Raw genomic sequence first — 15,729 nt, forward strand, 5'->3', positions numbered from 1 at the left:
ACAAAAATAACATAGCCAGACAGTACCACCATGCCAGACGGAATGATAAGCTACGTCTCTCACCAAGCATACATGCATAGATGCAGCCACATCTACTAGTACTGCAGAACATGCAACGTGAAAGTCAATGCTGCATTGTAGTAAACCCCAAAGATAAAACTGATCAAGAAAGTTATGCTTCATACACGCGAACAAAAAAGAAATCAAATGTTTCTGTTTCAAGCTGACAGCATGTCCAGCGAGACTTTACTTTGTCCTTCCAATTCATTATTTTTTAATGAGGTCTCAGTCCTCAAAGAGCTAAGAAACAAAAAAGTCCCAACAGCACAATGAAAAAGAAAAACTTGCTCTAGTCCTAGCCCATGAGTAGTTTTCCACAAATCCAAATGTTTAATGACTTGATCCTCAAACAACACTCAATATGACCAACTGAATCCAAAGGACAGACAAGCAGAAGCATTAGAGTTGAAAAGCAAAAGAACTAGAAGAAATAGTTCAGTATAGGCTTCCTTCAGAGCTTACACACACAAAATGTCAAACAATAACAGTTGGAGAAACCTGAAGCTCAGGGGTTCATATAGGCTTTCCTTCAGAGCTTGTCCTAGAAGAAATAGTTCAGTACAAAGTTTGAACCATAAACAGTGATACCAAAGTCATCTGGAATCAGTACACTGCGCTAGTACCAAAATTGAGTCGTTTACATCAGTTTTAGCCACTGCTCTACTTGCTAAGCCTTTCAAACCATTGACCATCATAACCTGCTCGTCTCATCTGAATCCTTGTACAGAACTTGTAATTGTAATTGAGGAGCAACAGTTCACCACCCACCAAAGATTCCAATATAACCTTGCCATCACCTCTTCGGAAGACCAAGCCAGCACTCCCATATTTGGCCTCATATGGCTCCAACATTTTCTTAGCATCAGACAGGGTACGAGCAAAAGGACTGAGCTCCTTCAGGTCGTCCAAAAGGGCATCGAGAAAAGGGATCTCAACATAATATTGATATATATGAAACGAACAATCGCAGAGCTTGGAATAATCATGCATTAGTTCGAGAAGAACAGCTTCAGGATGCTGCCGATTGGCATTAAGTGCATTATCTCTAGCCCACTGCTGCGCAATACGGAACCGGGGTCCTTCACCAAACAGCAGAAAGAATAACTGGCAGTGCAGTTTACCCTGATCTGTAGACTGCTGGTGAGGATTATCCAGATACGTGGAAAAGAAGTCCACTGCATCCGAGACAGCTCCAGCTCCGAATAAGACCAAGTGACTGGAAAAAAAAAGTTTCGTTTCGCTAATCACTAACACAGGAAAAGACCAAAAGATAGGTCAAATAAAATACATGATGACAACAATAACTGTAGCAATTAAAGAATGAATGACAAACATACACATTAGTGTAGCTCAAGGGATAGTTGATTGGTATGCATTCTCCAAAGTATCGAGGTAATGTCACTGTATTGAATACAAACCAAGGGGCAGCATTTCTCTGATTTTCAACCCGATATACTCTCAACCCAACAACATAATTCTTTGATTCTTGAATAAGAAACTCCACAACATATCCATTGTCAAGGCGTATGACAATGGTGTGGTAAGTCTGTTCCTCCTGTTAAAGTCAATAACGTCAATAACAACACATCACAGTTGCTACATAAGAGAATAGACATAGCATGAGTAAGATTTGAGAAAACATACGATGTAACCAGGGGCCGTGACTGGGATCTGAACAGGTCTGCCATCATATAGAACTCCAGGAACTGACATAAAAGAGATTGCTTCATAGCGTTCGTGAGTAACTCTATAGAATTCCATAAATTGATCTGGAGTTGGTCTCAAGGGAAATTCTATTCTGAAAAGGTCATTCAGGTGCCTCTGGATGTTGACGGGTCTGCGAAAAATGGTTTCAGTTTGAGAAATGACAGTATTCTCACAATGGCGACATTTAGCTGCATCCCGCAGTCTTTGACGGTAACTAGCATCAGCCATCTTCAACCTGCAATAAGAGAACATAATTTAGGAACATCTAATGCTGCATTGCAAGTAATCAATCAATACTAAAACATTCAAAAACTGCGCCATACCGGTAAATCTAAAATCATAACAACGCACACAAAAGGCAATAACGCAAGACTATAAAATAGATGGATAGTAAAGCGCTTCATTCACAGATATCATCTGCCACGCAAAACTTGCAGCTACCAAAACTTATTGCCCTGTTTCACAGTTTCTACATTTATGATGGATACAGAGGATTGTAAAGATCACAAATACTCCTACATGTCAACAGAATAGCATCATAAACTTTCCATATACGATGGGAAATGAACAAGAACTTGATGCTGCTAAACTTTGCATAAACAGGATGTACTGGAGCATGCAGCTTTCCGTATATGATCCGAGATGAACTATGTGAAGAGCAAATCTTAAGCTACGAGGCAATAATCTGCATGAATTGGCACACACATTGCAAGTTTAAACAGGTAGCAGCGAACTAATCAAAACATCACAGCCCCATCCATTGCAAAAGCCCTGAACTTCAAATCAGGGAAATATCCTTGCACGACCAACTTCAGTTAGCTAGCGGGTACTAAATAGCAACAGCACCAGGCACTGCACACATGGAAACAAGCATAGCAGGACCGAACTGATGAATCCGATTGGATTTTAGGTAGGAGCCAACTGACGAGTCCGATTGGAGTTCAGGTCGGGAACACAAGGGTTTAGGGGTTATAGAAGAGAGAGCTGACCTCTCAGATTGTTACCTCAGGCCGCCCTCGCCAGTCAGCTCTGGCTTCCCGCAGTTGTGTCTCGCAACCGCAGCCGCCAGTGGCCACGGGCCCTCCGCCCTGAGTTTAGGTCGCCAGATTGGAGTTAGGGGCGAACTGACTCCGATTGGAGATTACGTCGGAGACGCATTGGGGTTTAGGGGTTTAGGAGAAGGGAACTGACCTGACCAATCAGATTGCAACGCCACCACCAGTGCGTTCCGCCTCCCCGCAGCCGTGTCTCCCAGCCGCCGCCGCCGCCGCCAGTTGGCTCCGGCCCTCCGCCCCCCGCCCTTCCGCCAGCCCACCCGACCGGAGCCACAAGCAGCCGCAGTAAGGAGGGGAACGAAACGAAACGGAGGCTCATATGCGGCTCGGGGCGTCCGGTGGGTTCCAGTAACGGGCCTTGGGCCGCGCATTGCTGCATCTCTTCGTGCATTGGTATGGAGAGCGCGCGTAACGGGCCTTGGGCCGCGCATTGCTGCATCTCTTCGTGCATTGGTATGGAGAGCGCGCGTAACGGGCCAGGACCAAGAAGCAGCTAATCCGCAGATTGAATCGGAGCTTTTCCGATCCGGGACAGTTCCGCTTGTTGGATCCGGGCGCAAGCACGAGCACCAAGAACCCAATAAATCGATCATCCATATGGAACTGACCCGCCAAACTTTACGGATTCGGGGACTCGATGCCGCTCTGCCCTCGTGTGACAGATCCTCTCCGAGCCCGGAAGATTGCATCAGCGGGTCCTTGGTAGAAGCGTCCTCCGATGAAAATCAGTCTAAGAGAGATACAACCTGTATAGGTTGCAAACCAGTTAAGACGACGTCATATAGAAAATTGCAAAAGTAGCATGAAAACAATTACCTTGAACAGATGACCTCACTGATTAAGGGAGAAAAGACGCCCTGCTGGTCATCGAGCAGGCGGCATGGCGGATCTATAAACATCTCCAAGGCGCCGTCGAAAATTTATCGGCGTTGCGCCGCCAGCGGTACCAGCCGGTACCCTGGTACGCAGAAAATCATCTACCGCCGTCGGCAAAAACCGGAGCATCGGCGACGGTGGATCCGCCCCGACCTGGCGGCGGCGAGGAGGGCTCTGGGGGGAACAAGGACAGGGATTAGGTTTAGACTCCGTGGGGGTATTTAAGCACAGAGGTGTGAGTCATATCCGGCCACGTATCAAGAAACAACTCCGCGTGGCGTGAGCCGCGCCACTACACCTAGTAGTACTATACTACATACTGTACCAACAAACACATATAGATACACACCCAAGGTGCGCGCCTGCTCGAGTGAACCCGCCACGCAAGTTGCCCTGCGGCCGTTGGAGCACCTGTGCTAAACGAGCAGAACCAGAATGTCACGAATGACACCACGGGCGAGCCATGGGCAGGCTGGAGGGACTCCACAACATCACCAAGGGCAGAAGAATGCGACCGAGTCAATCTGACTAGTGGGTCCACAGTGTAAGCGTGAGTGTGTGTGTGTGGGCTGTCGCCAGGCTATATGTACGAGGCTCTGTGCGCGTGAGTGAGGCATCCAGACTTTGGACGAACTAGATGACCCGGTGCGTCAAATGGCGCAGAGACCCATTTAAAACCATGTACGAATTGAAAATATTTGCATTTGTTAGTAATTTTATGTTTTAAAAACACCTAGGATAACATGGCTAACCCTTTTATATTAAAAAATAAAAATGTCTTATCTTTCAAAATATATACTTAAGCATGCATATTTTTTTTATGTTATTTGAGTAACATTTAGGCATAATTTTAAATTTTAATTAAAACCATGAAATAAATGCAAAAGTTTGCTTAGAATATGGATGCAACAAAATACATCACCAAGAGGTCCAAATAGTTGAGCCTGCAATTAGAAGTCCGAGTAGGTGTAAACTTGCATTCAAAAAAAGAGTAGCTATAAACATAGCCAAATGGCACGAAGACCAATTTAAACCAGTAACTAACCAATTATTTTGCTTAATTTAGGAGCATTTGATGTTGACTAGAGTTGTTTGCGAAGAGGTGTATGCTATTACAGGTCTGCAGCAACACTGAATCTTTTCCTGACTACATATATATTTGACATGTGTCAACATCGAAGTAAACAATTCATGATTTGCACTGATGCAAACATAGATGAAATAAAACTCCACACTCAACATGGCTTAGTTTCAAACTATTAAATCAACAATATATACACAATTCTGATCCCATTCACATATTTTTGTAAGAGCCACACCATAATTCAATCACATTTAAATTTCTCGCTCTGATTATGCTACTATAGAACAAAGGGGACAACTCATAGGGATAATAACATCTATTTTGGAACGGAGGGAGTAGATATGACCACGGACAAAGCAAACTTTGGTACATAATTTATATTAACATCTTAATGCTTGTAGCTCTCAAGTGTGAACAAAAGAAAACATATGATCCATAAAACATTGTTAACCATTACTCCACTTCAAGTTCCAGTATAAGGTTGCTTCTTGCCGATGACTCCTTGGCCTCTCCTCCGATTGACAGGATGCTGAAGCTACACCATTGTCGATGGCCCCTTGGCTTCTCTTATCCGATTGGCAGGCTGTTGCAGCTACCAACCAAATACATCCACACGGGTTTGTAACTTTGTATGCAGCTCCCACAAGGACCTAGGCACACACAAATGGCCAGCATATTTAGCATCAATTAACAGGGGCCAAAATAAGCAGACATGCCACACACACAAAAAGAATCAAACGACAGTTTATCACTGGAACAGAGACATAGAAGAGAGCTGAAAATACCCCATGGTTTTGTTGATGGAGGATGATAATAGCAATCTGGACGCTGCCTGGATCTCTAGATGGAGAATGGCGACAAAAATCACATGTGAGCAACCAAAAGAAAGAGAACATCGTAACTAAAATCAAAATAAGGGTGCAAACATAAAAACAATTCAAATAAAGTAGCATGGATCCTATCTCAGATATTTCCCAAGGCAAACCATATTTAAGTATCCCAAAGAGAAAGATTAGAAATGTGTCATCACAAGTAAAATCACAAGAAAATTGCTCAGTGGATGCATGGTAGCATACTACCAGCAAACATACCCAGCAACCTGAGATTAATACTCGCAATTCGAGAGCTTCCATGAAAGTTGTGAATTTATACAAACAGAAAGGTATATAGGACTTGATACTAACTTAGAATTACAAGATTCAACCGATTTTGTAAAGGAAATGGCAAAGAACCATGACCTATCATCACCTGAGGGTTCTTCCGTGAGTAGAACAATGTTCATGCTTAGCATGCTTATTTTAGAAAGCTATCTTCGCTAGTAGTTGGTAGTAAGTTAAGAACCAATAGACTACATTAAAGATACTTAAAAAAAGGGCACGTGTTATGTGTTTTGAATCTTGGATAAAAATGGTAGTACGAACAATAATAATGGAGATAATCATCTTTCATATACCGGTAGATTCAGAACACATACAATATAGTGGGATAGAAATCTTGAGAGAAACAACAGCAGCAAAGGCAAACTACATCTATGACCATGAGCCATAGTAGGGAAACCCATCAGGCAAATATATTAATGCAGACATGTAGTTAATTAACTTATTTGTAAGGGCCTTTCCTGCAATTTAAAGGACATGTAATGAAGAAAACATATGCTGAAAGACTAACCTCAACCAGCGTCATGGGCTGCGGAAATAGCTGTTATAATCAGCCAAAGGAGCAAGGTGGAGCAATCGAGCAAAAGGGAGGGAGGTCCACACATTTGCAGATGAACCAATGACCAGAAACTGAAGAACGCAATAGCAGCAGCACAAATCTTCTTCATAATAAGAAAAGCAATCTTAAATCAGACAAGGATACTGATGTGCAAATTTGAGGTAGAAAAATGTTCATTTTCCCAGGTAAAAACCCGCAACTGGTCTGCAAATACAGTGACTGAATAGATCTGTAGATTAAACATGAGATCCTACTAACAAACACGAAATGACATTCTTTTCTAGGTTCAAATCAGCAAGTAAGTAGTAACCACCTTAATTAGAAGGGTCTCCTCATCCTGAAGCCATACAAGTAAGGTGGCCCATGACAAGGAGGATCTCATGCTCCATGGGTCAGTCTGGTATCCTCCATTTTTGCAAAACTACTCTGGGCCCTGGGTCTCTTTTGAAATCTACCACAACATATAATTGCATGTGCTTGTCCCTGTTCAGTTTCTACACAACATTACAACAATTTGTAACGCAGTTTATAATTTCTCCACAACATACATTTTGTATAGTATAGGAAAGTCTACAAAGAAAAATCACGATAGCCAAGTGTTCCAGCTCGAAAAGGAGATAAAATAAGTCATGCTATTCTTGCTGCAAAAACTATGGCTAGATAAGTTTTAAAGTTCAAATTTTAGTTTGTAGAGACAACTTAAGAGGCAAGTTATTAGATATTATGCATCCGAACGGAATCTTGACTAAATAATAACTTACATAAGCAATGGACCTGTGAACACTCGCTCTCTGGGACAAATGCAGGCCAAACTAAACTGAATATTCTACATCAGAACATAATCTTGACGACATAGGTATGAAATGGCCAAAAACTTTACACAAATAATATGTATAATGGTAAAGATAATAACATATCCAAAGTTATCTCCTTATCTGCATGTTGCTTTCAAACCTAAGACATCTTGTTTATTAGATCCACTACTACAGAGAGTTTGTAAGCTGCCACTATGTCCATACAGAGTATGGCCATGTCACGGTGCTGCACTGAAGAAATAGGAGTCAGGTGGCGCTGTGTGCGCGTGCAGTTATATGTATGCACCGGCCGCCGGAGTGCTGTGTATTAGCTGACCTGTACAATATAGACAGTTCTACTGATGGTCTAAATTGGGTACAAGTATATGTGCAAGGGAGGTGACATGCCACACCACGAGGTTTCATTTTACTGAACAATCCATAAGTAATATAATAGAGAAGTTCATATTAGCCATGACTAAACTAATGGAGAAATCTACAGCCCAGGCATTGCTCCTGCTATTTATTCACACTTAATTCACTTCACTTTTGCAATCTCCCACAGCAAGGCCATGAACAGGAATCACACGAGGAAAATCAGCCCCAAATCATATAAGCTAATGGAGAAATCTGCCATTGTTTTGTCAACAAAATCAGAATCTACACCCAAAATCAGAAGACTACAATAGGCATATTCCTTGTCAAACTGAGAAGAAAATTACGGAGACACATACGAGGCATCCCTGGTCTCCCGCTCCAGATCGGGAATGTAGTTTCAAGGGGATTAGAGAGAAAACTCACGGGCGTGTCTGCTGCTATACTCCTTCTGCCGAGTCGGCTCGAGCTCCTCCTGCCGAGGCCGGGTCGAGGCCGCCGGGCGCCTGCAGAGCACGGGGCGAGGCGCGGCTGGCTGCTGCACCTGTCCCCCGGCGTCCTGCCGAGTCGCTCTTCGGCTCGAGGTCAAGCTAGGTGGCGACAGTGACGAGGCGGAGAAGGGGGGGCTCTGAGGTCGCCGGTTGCCGTTGACTGCATCACTTTGTCACCCACCCAGTGGCCTGCTTAGCAGACACGCCCATGTGCGTTGCCTGACCCATGAACCTGAAGTGTGTGAGGTTGCAGCTTAACTGAGATCGGAGGAGCAACGACACGAAGTAAGAGAAGAGGACAGACCTTTTCAAAGCTCCAATAACGACCGCGATGGTGGCACGCGAACGACGAGAAAACCATGGTGATGGGCGCCTAGGCTCTTGCAATTCTCTCCACCCTCTCTGCTGCCGCCGTTGATTCACCCCTCCCCTGTTGCTGAACTCTGGCTCATCCAGATCGTGGCCAACAGCTCCCCCACCAGAGAAAGAGAACTCGGGGACATCGATGCTGCACAAGGCAGAGGCGGAGCCGGCCGGGGCATGGGCAGAAGCGGAGCCGGACGGAGGGAGCCGGCGACCGAGCGGGGAGCGCTGCGGGCGGCTTGTGGGCGCGCAGCCGCTGCAGGGGCATGCGCAGGGGCACGATCATGAGCAGCGGAGCCCGCGTGGCGCAGGAGGAGGCGACACAGCGCCGCGCGGGCTGGACGAAGCAGTGCCGGTGCAGGCGCATGCGCAGGCCGGCGAACTTGGCGCGCTCGGACTTGGGCGCGTCTGCGGAGAGGTGGAGCGGAGCAGATGGGGAGGAGACACTGGAGGAGAAAGGGGGGAAGAGGCGAGGCCAGTAGGGTGGCGGCGCGTGGGGGCAGGAAGGGTTTGGGGAGGGGGCGCGAGTGCGGGTCATCGGCCACGGCGAGCGGGACGGGCGGGGTGAGCGGCTGGGAAGGGGCGAGCGGGACGGGCGGGGCGGCTAGGGTTTGCACGGGGGACTGCTGGTATTTATACCCAAAGACAAAATGACTAAAATGCCCTTGGTGGGACACACAATTCACACGCGGTGGCACGATCGATTCAGGGCGACGTGGAGGCCTTGGTTCTGCCTATGTACCAGCTCATCCTTTATAAGGTAAATCGAGAAATGAGGGAGACGGTCACTCCCGCGGTCTCTCAGCGATCAAGGACTCTCGCCCGTCGGATCGAATCTCTTGATGCATTTTTGGCCATCGGATCGAGCTCCCGAGCTATCTGGGCCGCCGGATTGAAACCTGGACCCTGTAGCAATGAATAGTTACCTCGCCCGATGAAATATCTGTGCCACCGCGTGTGATTCCTGTCGCCCGCCGAGGGCATTTGCATAATTTTGCTATGGGTATAAAATCCCAATGCCCATAGGGTTTCTCCCCAATCGTCTTCCTCCCTCTTCCTGTTCACGGAGGGGGAGCCGCCGCCGCCCCTTCCCCTTCCAAAGCTCGCACTCCTCCTCTCTTCCCTGCCCCCCCCCCCCTCGCGCCGCCACGGTGACTTCACCGGCGTCTGAACCCAGGCGGCGGCGGGCAAGAAGTAGCAGAAGGCCACCAAGGCGCCGAGGGAGAAGAAGGCGAAGGCGGAGGACGAGATGTGCGTGGAGGAGACCGATGAGGAGGAGGGCGAGATGGCCACCTCCAGGGAGCAGCAGAACAAGGAGGGGCACGCGGCGGTGGCGGCCAAGAGGCGAATGGCACAGCCGACCAAGAAGGCCAGGAAGCTAGAGTTCCTCGGCAAACCCGTCCCCACCGATGAAGCCTGCGCCAACTGGCCGCAGCGTTACCAGCGTGCCTCGCCCATGAGGTACGCCCTGGATCCGTCGCCCATCCGACTCGGCCTGACCCTTCTCCTTCCCGCGCCGATCGGGCTGATGTGGACGTGGCTGCGAGCTTGATGTGAGACCAGACGCAAGGAGGCGGCATGGAGACAGGCCACCGTCGCATGGCGTCTTCAAGCTCGATGTCCTTGCTTGCCACGGCTCGTCGGCCACTACCACTGCTTGCTACATCTCGTCGTCCACCACCGGAGCTTTTGCCACGTGCGCCGTATCCTCCATGACCCCGTCCGCGTGCACGACTGCTTTCTGGAGGGCCGCCACTGGGATCCACGGGGTGCGCCTCCACCCCCTACAGCTCCATCATGTGTGATGGTAAGCGACCTGAACATAGCAATCAACAATTCCCCCTGTAGTTCCATGCGTGCTTCATTAGTGATTCCTAACCAATTAGCAATTCCGTCTAATCAGTGGAATTCAGTTAGGAGTACTCACTGTATTTCTGCTAATGGAATTCAGTATGTGTGAAAAATTCAGTCTGCATTTCTGCTAATGGAAATTTTGGATAGTTATAACTTTTGTAATCCAAGAGATTGTTCTTCATTCTTCTTGCATGAGTAATTTATACTGCATGATGCATTATCAAAGAGTACTGTCGAGATAATTTAACTGAAATCTGAGTTTATAAGCTCAAATTGTTCCAGTTCAGTTTATAAGCAATTTTTATGATCACTGTTACTGCAATTTTCATGATCCAATTTCAGTTTGTAAGCTCAAATTGTTCCTGTTCCAGTTCCAAATTGTGTTGGAGTACTCACTGTACTTGTTCCGGAGCAGGGCGACGATCTGCAGGCTTGAGCTTGAGCTCCTTGGCGTCCTTCCTCCAGTTGGTGGCCCAGCTCGCCGGCGTTCCGAGTACGGCCTCGGCTACAAACTCTGACGGTGAGTTCCAAACCCAATTCTGCTGCCGCACTGATCGATCTGGCCTTTTTGGGGGGTGCTCCCTGGTAAAATTTGAAGACAACCACAGAATAACTGTATTCATATTATGAATGGTTTCTGCAATTTACACTGGGGAATTCAGCTATTGAGCAGATTATTGGTTTAAAATTTGCAGGATAACTGTACCATACCCATTCCAGTGAGGAGCACTGACTTTTCATGCTGCTGAATGCTTTGCCATGATGGCAGCTGCTTTTGTTGCTCTTGTGGAGGTACTGTGGATAACTGATGATATTTAAGTAGATACAAAACATTGCTACGTCTAAGGCATCAAGTATCCTTTGAATAACACTCCCTGTTTTGTTCTATTTTTCTACTGCTAACGGGCGTGCGAATTAAGGTTCAGGGTGTGCCTTGGACTCAGGATTCTTACTATTTTTGTACTGGATGTGGTGGTCTTATTAGTTAGTCAGTGCCTCGTATGGTTAGGATGCATATCTGGTTAGAACAAAGTCATTCATGCATTCTTATAATATTTTCATGTGTATTTATTTGTCTGAGGTGTGTTTAGCTGGTTTCCCTTCGGCCATTTTCATTACATAAATCAAACATTATGGTCGACATGTAACCAAAGTATTCATTGCACATATTTTGTGCTATACAGCTTGTTCTTTCTTTCCTACAAAACTCCTATTTTTTATTTGAAGAGCACCAATGAATTTTCATTACACATGAAGGAATTACTGCGACTACCTGACACCTGAGTATTCAGTGTGTGTCTTTCAAGGTCTACGTCTTAAAAATAAGTTCAAATAAGGAATCATGTAACTTGACTCCTATCTGTCCCATAAAGTAGTGGCATGGTTGCCGCTTGTCCCTGATCTTCACACTTCATTTGTTGAAGTCCTTGCTTCTTTGTTTCTGGGTTGTATTAGCTGAATAAATGCAAAATGCATGATGAAATTTTCTGTAGGGTGCTGTTGCGGTATGTCAAGAGGAAATAATTATATTTTCCTATACTTATGTTTACTCCTAAAAATAGCTTTTGATTTTGTTCTTCTGCCAGACCTTGAAGCTCCCAAAATGCAAACAGCAGGAGATAGGGATGTCAAACTGAAACAAATAAGCCCATGATCGGTCTCATAGTTTTACCAATAGTATCGCCATCAGCCGCAAAGACGACAAGCTAAAGCAGGTGAGCTGCGTGTCTCTTATGCTGTTGTTTTATATCTTGGCTTGAAGTTCACAACCAGTTCGTAGTTATTCTCAAATAATTTTTCCTTTTGTTGTGCAGATGTGTGCATGTTTTTCTGTTTAATGAGAATCCCTTTTCAAATTATTTTGATGTTTTGTGTTACTGGTTTTTCTTCCTTTTGATGTCCTCTGCATCCTATGGTGGTGAGATTATGTTATGAATTGGTGGTTGATAACATAACATAACACTGTGTTTAGTAGACGAATTTCCTCGTATTGCTGACATATTATTGGTTGTTGGTCCATACATACAACTATACAAGATATTTTCCAAGAATTGGAATAACAATTAGAATAAAGGATCTATCTTTCTCCACTTGGAAGAAAAATACAAGCAACCATTCCTCTTATTAATCATATGCCTCCGTAATGTGTTTTCATAGCCTGTGTCATTTGGTTACGTAAAGTTTTCTGCTCTGCAATTTACTTTTGTTTGTCTGGTAGGCTAATGAAGGTTGAGGTTTTGACTTCTAATGGAATACAGTTCTTCTAATCCCTATAGAGGGCTCAAGAAATAGAAAACGACTCATGCTTCAAGTACCAAGAAAATAATTTCCTTGCAAGATAAGACAAATCCTTAAGCTTCTCCATTTGTAACGCCAGCGCTAGCATAAATGTCATGTTCTCTGTGATCTTCTTTTCAGTTCTTCATGTGTACATTATTGTGCTGCTGGTCTATTTACTCAATTCTCTTTTGATTCTAGAAGCCTGATGCTTTGCCTCTTTGAAATCTTTATCTTTACCTAATAATAAAGAGAATTGGGTTTCTGTCGTACGTCGTTGGCCTTTTTGCATAAAAGTCCCTCCATTTATTATAATTCAACCCGCCATCCTATTTTAAGTGGGTATATCAGAAAATTCTTCGTTTTACAAAAACAACCCTGCATTAGTTACAATCCTACCCGTGATCCTTAATTAAACTGCTTCACCGCGTTCTCCACAGCCGGGTACGGGCCGCTGCTTGACGTCGGCGTCCACGTCGTAGGAGATAGCGAAGGGGTGATGCGTCGCGGCGGGAGAAAAAGGAAGGAGGCGGGGTCAGCCTGCTGGTTTGCCATCGTCAGAGAGGCTCGTGGCAGGGAGCTCCTCTCCTCTGCTTGAGGCACAAGTCGGTTGAAGCGCTCGGGCTGCAGAGCTACAGGGCGGGGGCCGAAGGGTGGCGAAGGCGCTGGATGGGACTTGGTGCAGGTCTCCGGCGAGATGGAGATGGCGTGGAGGGGGTCTAGATGCCGGCGGGTCCTTGGCCGGCGGCGCTCCGGCATCGGGCGGCCATGGCCATCTCTCTGCAGAAAAATAAAAGACAGAGAAAGCTCTTAGAGAAAAGTACGGGGGAGAGAAGAGAGATGGAGGAAGAAGGTGAGGGCTCAGCCTGGACGAAACGGTCCGGTCCGCCGGTCCGGCTCGCGGCCCGCTCGGACTGGCCAGGCTCGGTCCTGGCCCGGCATAAAATCTAGCCGGTCCGGGCCCTGCAAACGGGACCGAAAATCCCTCGGTCCGGTCCGGTGAAAGCTCGGTCCGACCGAGCGGACCGACGAGCACGAGCTATGGCATGGCCAGGGCGTGGCGGGGGCATGTCTGGACGAGGCGGGGGCGTGGCGGGAGCGTGCCTAGGACGTGGCAGGGGCGTGGCGAGGGTGTGTCGAGGTCGCGGCCGGCGCGTGGCGAGCGCGTGGCCAGAGCTGCATGGCGGGCGCGTCGGTCGTGCGCTGGTCAGCGCCGCCGTCATTCATCCGCGCGGCCACCTGCCTCCCTGACGCTGGCAAGCATGTCTAGTGGATGCGCCATGCTCGGATCTATTACCTGGAAGGTAGAAATTGAAGCAGGAGGCCCTACACCGCCGTTGTACACCGGTCGTCGTGCACCGGCCGCCGTGCCAGATTCTTCGTCGCTGTTGCTGCCTGAGCTCTGCCTGGCCGCCGTGCAGTCCACCTTGAGTCAAAGAAGTCGCCGGACACCTCCACGACAGGCCCCGCTGCGTCCAGCGCCCTCCCCGCGTCGCCGTGCTCCGGCGCGAGCTCTGGGGTGACCACCGGCCGGTCCAAACGAGCCGCTCGGTCCGGCTCGGGCTTCCGTCGCTGCGGTCCGGTCCCTGAAAACAAGACCGTGACGCTGCTCGGTCCGGTCCGGTCCGGACCGCCGACGGCCGGTCCAAACGACGGCTCGGTCAGGGACCGGACCGGCCCGGACCGTGTCCACCCTGAGTGAGGGCTCACCGACCTCGGCAGCGAGCTGAAGAAAGGGAGGGGCTCCTGGCTCCTAGGAAGTGCGAGCATCGAAATGTTGCTCAGGGGCTGCCGTGCTCGCGCGCGAGACCGACCCATGTCTGAAACGAAGAACGATGGCATGCTTTTTACCAACCAAAAATGCGGAAGCAGACCTAGGAGGAAGGTCACGAACAGTTGAAGAGGAAAGAGAAGCGTGAAATCCAAAAAAAGAGGGGAGAGAGAGCCAATTTGAAGATACAGAAAAAAGGTCCGGGGTCAAGATACAGAGAAAAGGACTTGCGCCGGGACGGCATGTCAGCATGCCATGGCCGCCCATCCGATGGTGGGGTCGCAGTTGAACAACACGAGTACGAGAGTGGCTGTCGGTGCTGGAGCGCACGGCCGGAGCTAGAGGAGCCCTTCAGGGCCGGAGGAGCGGGGATTCCCGACGAAGGGAGCAGCCGTCGCCATGGCCGGGTGGTGCAGGGATCCGGGGGAGCTGGGGGAGGGGAAGGCGGGTAGCCAGCGCCCATGGCCGGGGGTGGTGCGGCGTGCGGGGACCCAGTGGAGCGGAGAGGGTGGGGGTGGAGATCCAGCGGCGTGCGGCGCGGCAGTGGGTGTAGGCGACAGGTGCGGCGTGACCCAGGGGAGGTCCAGTTGTGGACAACTGCCATCACGGAAGAGAAACCGAGGAGATAATTAATCAGCAAGGTTGCGAGCGACGAGTCCAAGGAGCGCTACCGACGCGGCTGCTGGTTTCTTCTAGACCAGCTAACGCGTGTGTGGCTAGCTTTATCTTTAGACTAGCGTGCACACATGTCACAATTCCTTTTTTTTCTTTTCGCCATTTATAAAAACAATACCTGCTTTTTGTAGTTTGGATTTTTTCCTTTGCGAAATTAATACTTTGGATCCTTCATGCACCGATAAAAATCTTCGAGTCCATCACGCGAAAGTGTTAGAGCATTTACAACCGGACATCTTCAATCCATCTCAAACGTTCAGGTGAACGGCTAGTCACTGACAGGTCACGAAAATTCGATTCAGATGGGCGCCTGGAACGGGTCTCAAATGCCCGGACCGACCGGCACCCTCATATAGCCTAAATATGGGCCGGATACGGGGGTGCCCGGACGCGTCCTCCACGTCAGACCCGGCCCATGCTGTCTCACCGGCCCTTTATATATTCCTCCCCATCCGCTCGCCAAACCAAACCCTAACCACTTCACTCCACTCTCCTAGGTTGATGTCCCTCATGAACTCATAATGACTGGCTACTAAAAAAAGAAACAAACACCATACATACATGGAGAAGAATTAGATAATGTTACACTAACATCTATACACATGTTAGGGCACACGAGACGAAAACATAT

The 15,729-nt window shown here is 47.9% G+C and overlaps 2 protein-coding genes, 1 long non-coding RNA gene and 1 pseudogene across 9 annotated transcripts; 1 reads left to right on the plus strand and 3 right to left on the minus strand.

Annotated features, from left to right (window-relative positions):
• Positions 1 to 465: 465 nt before the first annotated feature.
• LOC119274692 lies at positions 466 to 3,085 on the minus strand. Of its 2 annotated transcripts, none has more exons than XM_037555414.1 (5): positions 2,959 to 3,085; positions 2,772 to 2,855; positions 1,705 to 2,002; positions 1,398 to 1,615; positions 466 to 1,276 (listed from the first exon to the last, which is right to left on the minus strand). In XM_037555414.1, exons 3-5 carry the CDS (start codon positions 1,993 to 1,995, stop codon positions 721 to 723), a joined length of 1,065 nt encoding a protein of 354 aa, XP_037411311.1. In that variant the 5' UTR covers positions 1,996 to 2,002; positions 2,772 to 2,855; positions 2,959 to 3,085; the 3' UTR covers positions 466 to 720. The 2 variants fall into 2 exon arrangements, with proteins under 2 accessions (XP_037411311.1, XP_037411310.1); XM_037555413.1 differs by having other exon boundaries at positions 2,757 to 2,855.
• A 1,862-nt stretch (positions 3,086 to 4,947) lies between these two features.
• LOC119274693 lies at positions 4,948 to 9,030 on the minus strand. 4 transcript variants are annotated; one of them, XR_005135278.1, is made up of 6 exons: positions 8,463 to 9,030; positions 8,094 to 8,377; positions 6,812 to 6,992; positions 6,451 to 6,601; positions 5,568 to 5,622; positions 4,948 to 5,432 (listed from the first exon to the last, which is right to left on the minus strand). It is a non-coding gene; the product is annotated as an uncharacterized LOC119274693 (long non-coding RNA). The 4 variants fall into 4 exon arrangements; XR_005135279.1 differs by having other exon boundaries at positions 6,812 to 6,981; positions 8,094 to 8,390; XR_005135280.1 differs by having other exon boundaries at positions 6,451 to 6,598; positions 8,094 to 8,390.
• Positions 9,031 to 9,806: 776 nt separating this feature from the next.
• LOC119280759 lies at positions 9,807 to 12,243 on the plus strand (annotated as a pseudogene).
• A 754-nt stretch (positions 12,244 to 12,997) lies between these two features.
• On the minus strand, positions 12,998 to 15,085 carry LOC119274694. Of its 3 annotated transcripts, none has more exons than XR_005135281.1 (2): positions 13,950 to 15,085; positions 12,998 to 13,432 (listed from the first exon to the last, which is right to left on the minus strand). XR_005135281.1 is itself a non-coding variant. In XM_037555415.1 (2 exons), exons 1-2 carry the CDS (start codon positions 14,492 to 14,494, stop codon positions 13,061 to 13,063), a joined length of 504 nt encoding a protein of 167 aa, XP_037411312.1. In that variant the 5' UTR covers positions 14,495 to 15,064; the 3' UTR covers positions 12,998 to 13,060. The 3 variants fall into 3 exon arrangements, 1 of the variants encoding a protein (XP_037411312.1); XR_005135282.1 differs by having other exon boundaries at positions 14,367 to 15,082; XM_037555415.1 differs by having other exon boundaries at positions 14,363 to 15,064.
• Between the last annotated feature and the right edge of the window lie 644 nt (positions 15,086 to 15,729).

The sequence above is a fragment of the Triticum dicoccoides genome, chromosome 3B (assembly GCF_002162155.2).
Source record: "Triticum dicoccoides isolate Atlit2015 ecotype Zavitan chromosome 3B, WEW_v2.0, whole genome shotgun sequence".
NCBI lineage: Eukaryota > Viridiplantae > Streptophyta > Magnoliopsida > Poales > Poaceae > Triticum > Triticum dicoccoides.

What these genes read in the sequence shown, in the direction of transcription:
- LOC119274694 (XM_037555415.1), bottom strand. Translation starts at nt 14,494, where the DNA reads ATGCCATCGTTCTTCGTTTCAGACATGGGTCGGTCTCGCGCGCGAGCA. An exon ending in TCAGCTCGCTGCCGAGGTCG is followed by an intron (nt 13,433 to 14,362) that starts GTGAGCCCTCAC and finishes ATTTTTCTGCAG; the next exon opens with AGAGATGGCCATGGCCGCCC.
- LOC119274692 (XM_037555414.1), bottom strand. Translation starts at nt 1,995, where the DNA reads ATGGCTGATGCTAGTTACCGTCAAAGACTGCGGGATGCAGCTAAATGT. An exon ending in TCACGGCCCCTGGTTACATC is followed by an intron (nt 1,616 to 1,704) that starts GTATGTTTTCTC and finishes TGACTTTAACAG; the next exon opens with GAGGAACAGACTTACCACAC. An exon ending in CCCTTGAGCTACACTAATGT is followed by an intron (nt 1,277 to 1,397) that starts GTATGTTTGTCA and finishes TTTTTTTTCCAG; the next exon opens with TCACTTGGTCTTATTCGGAG.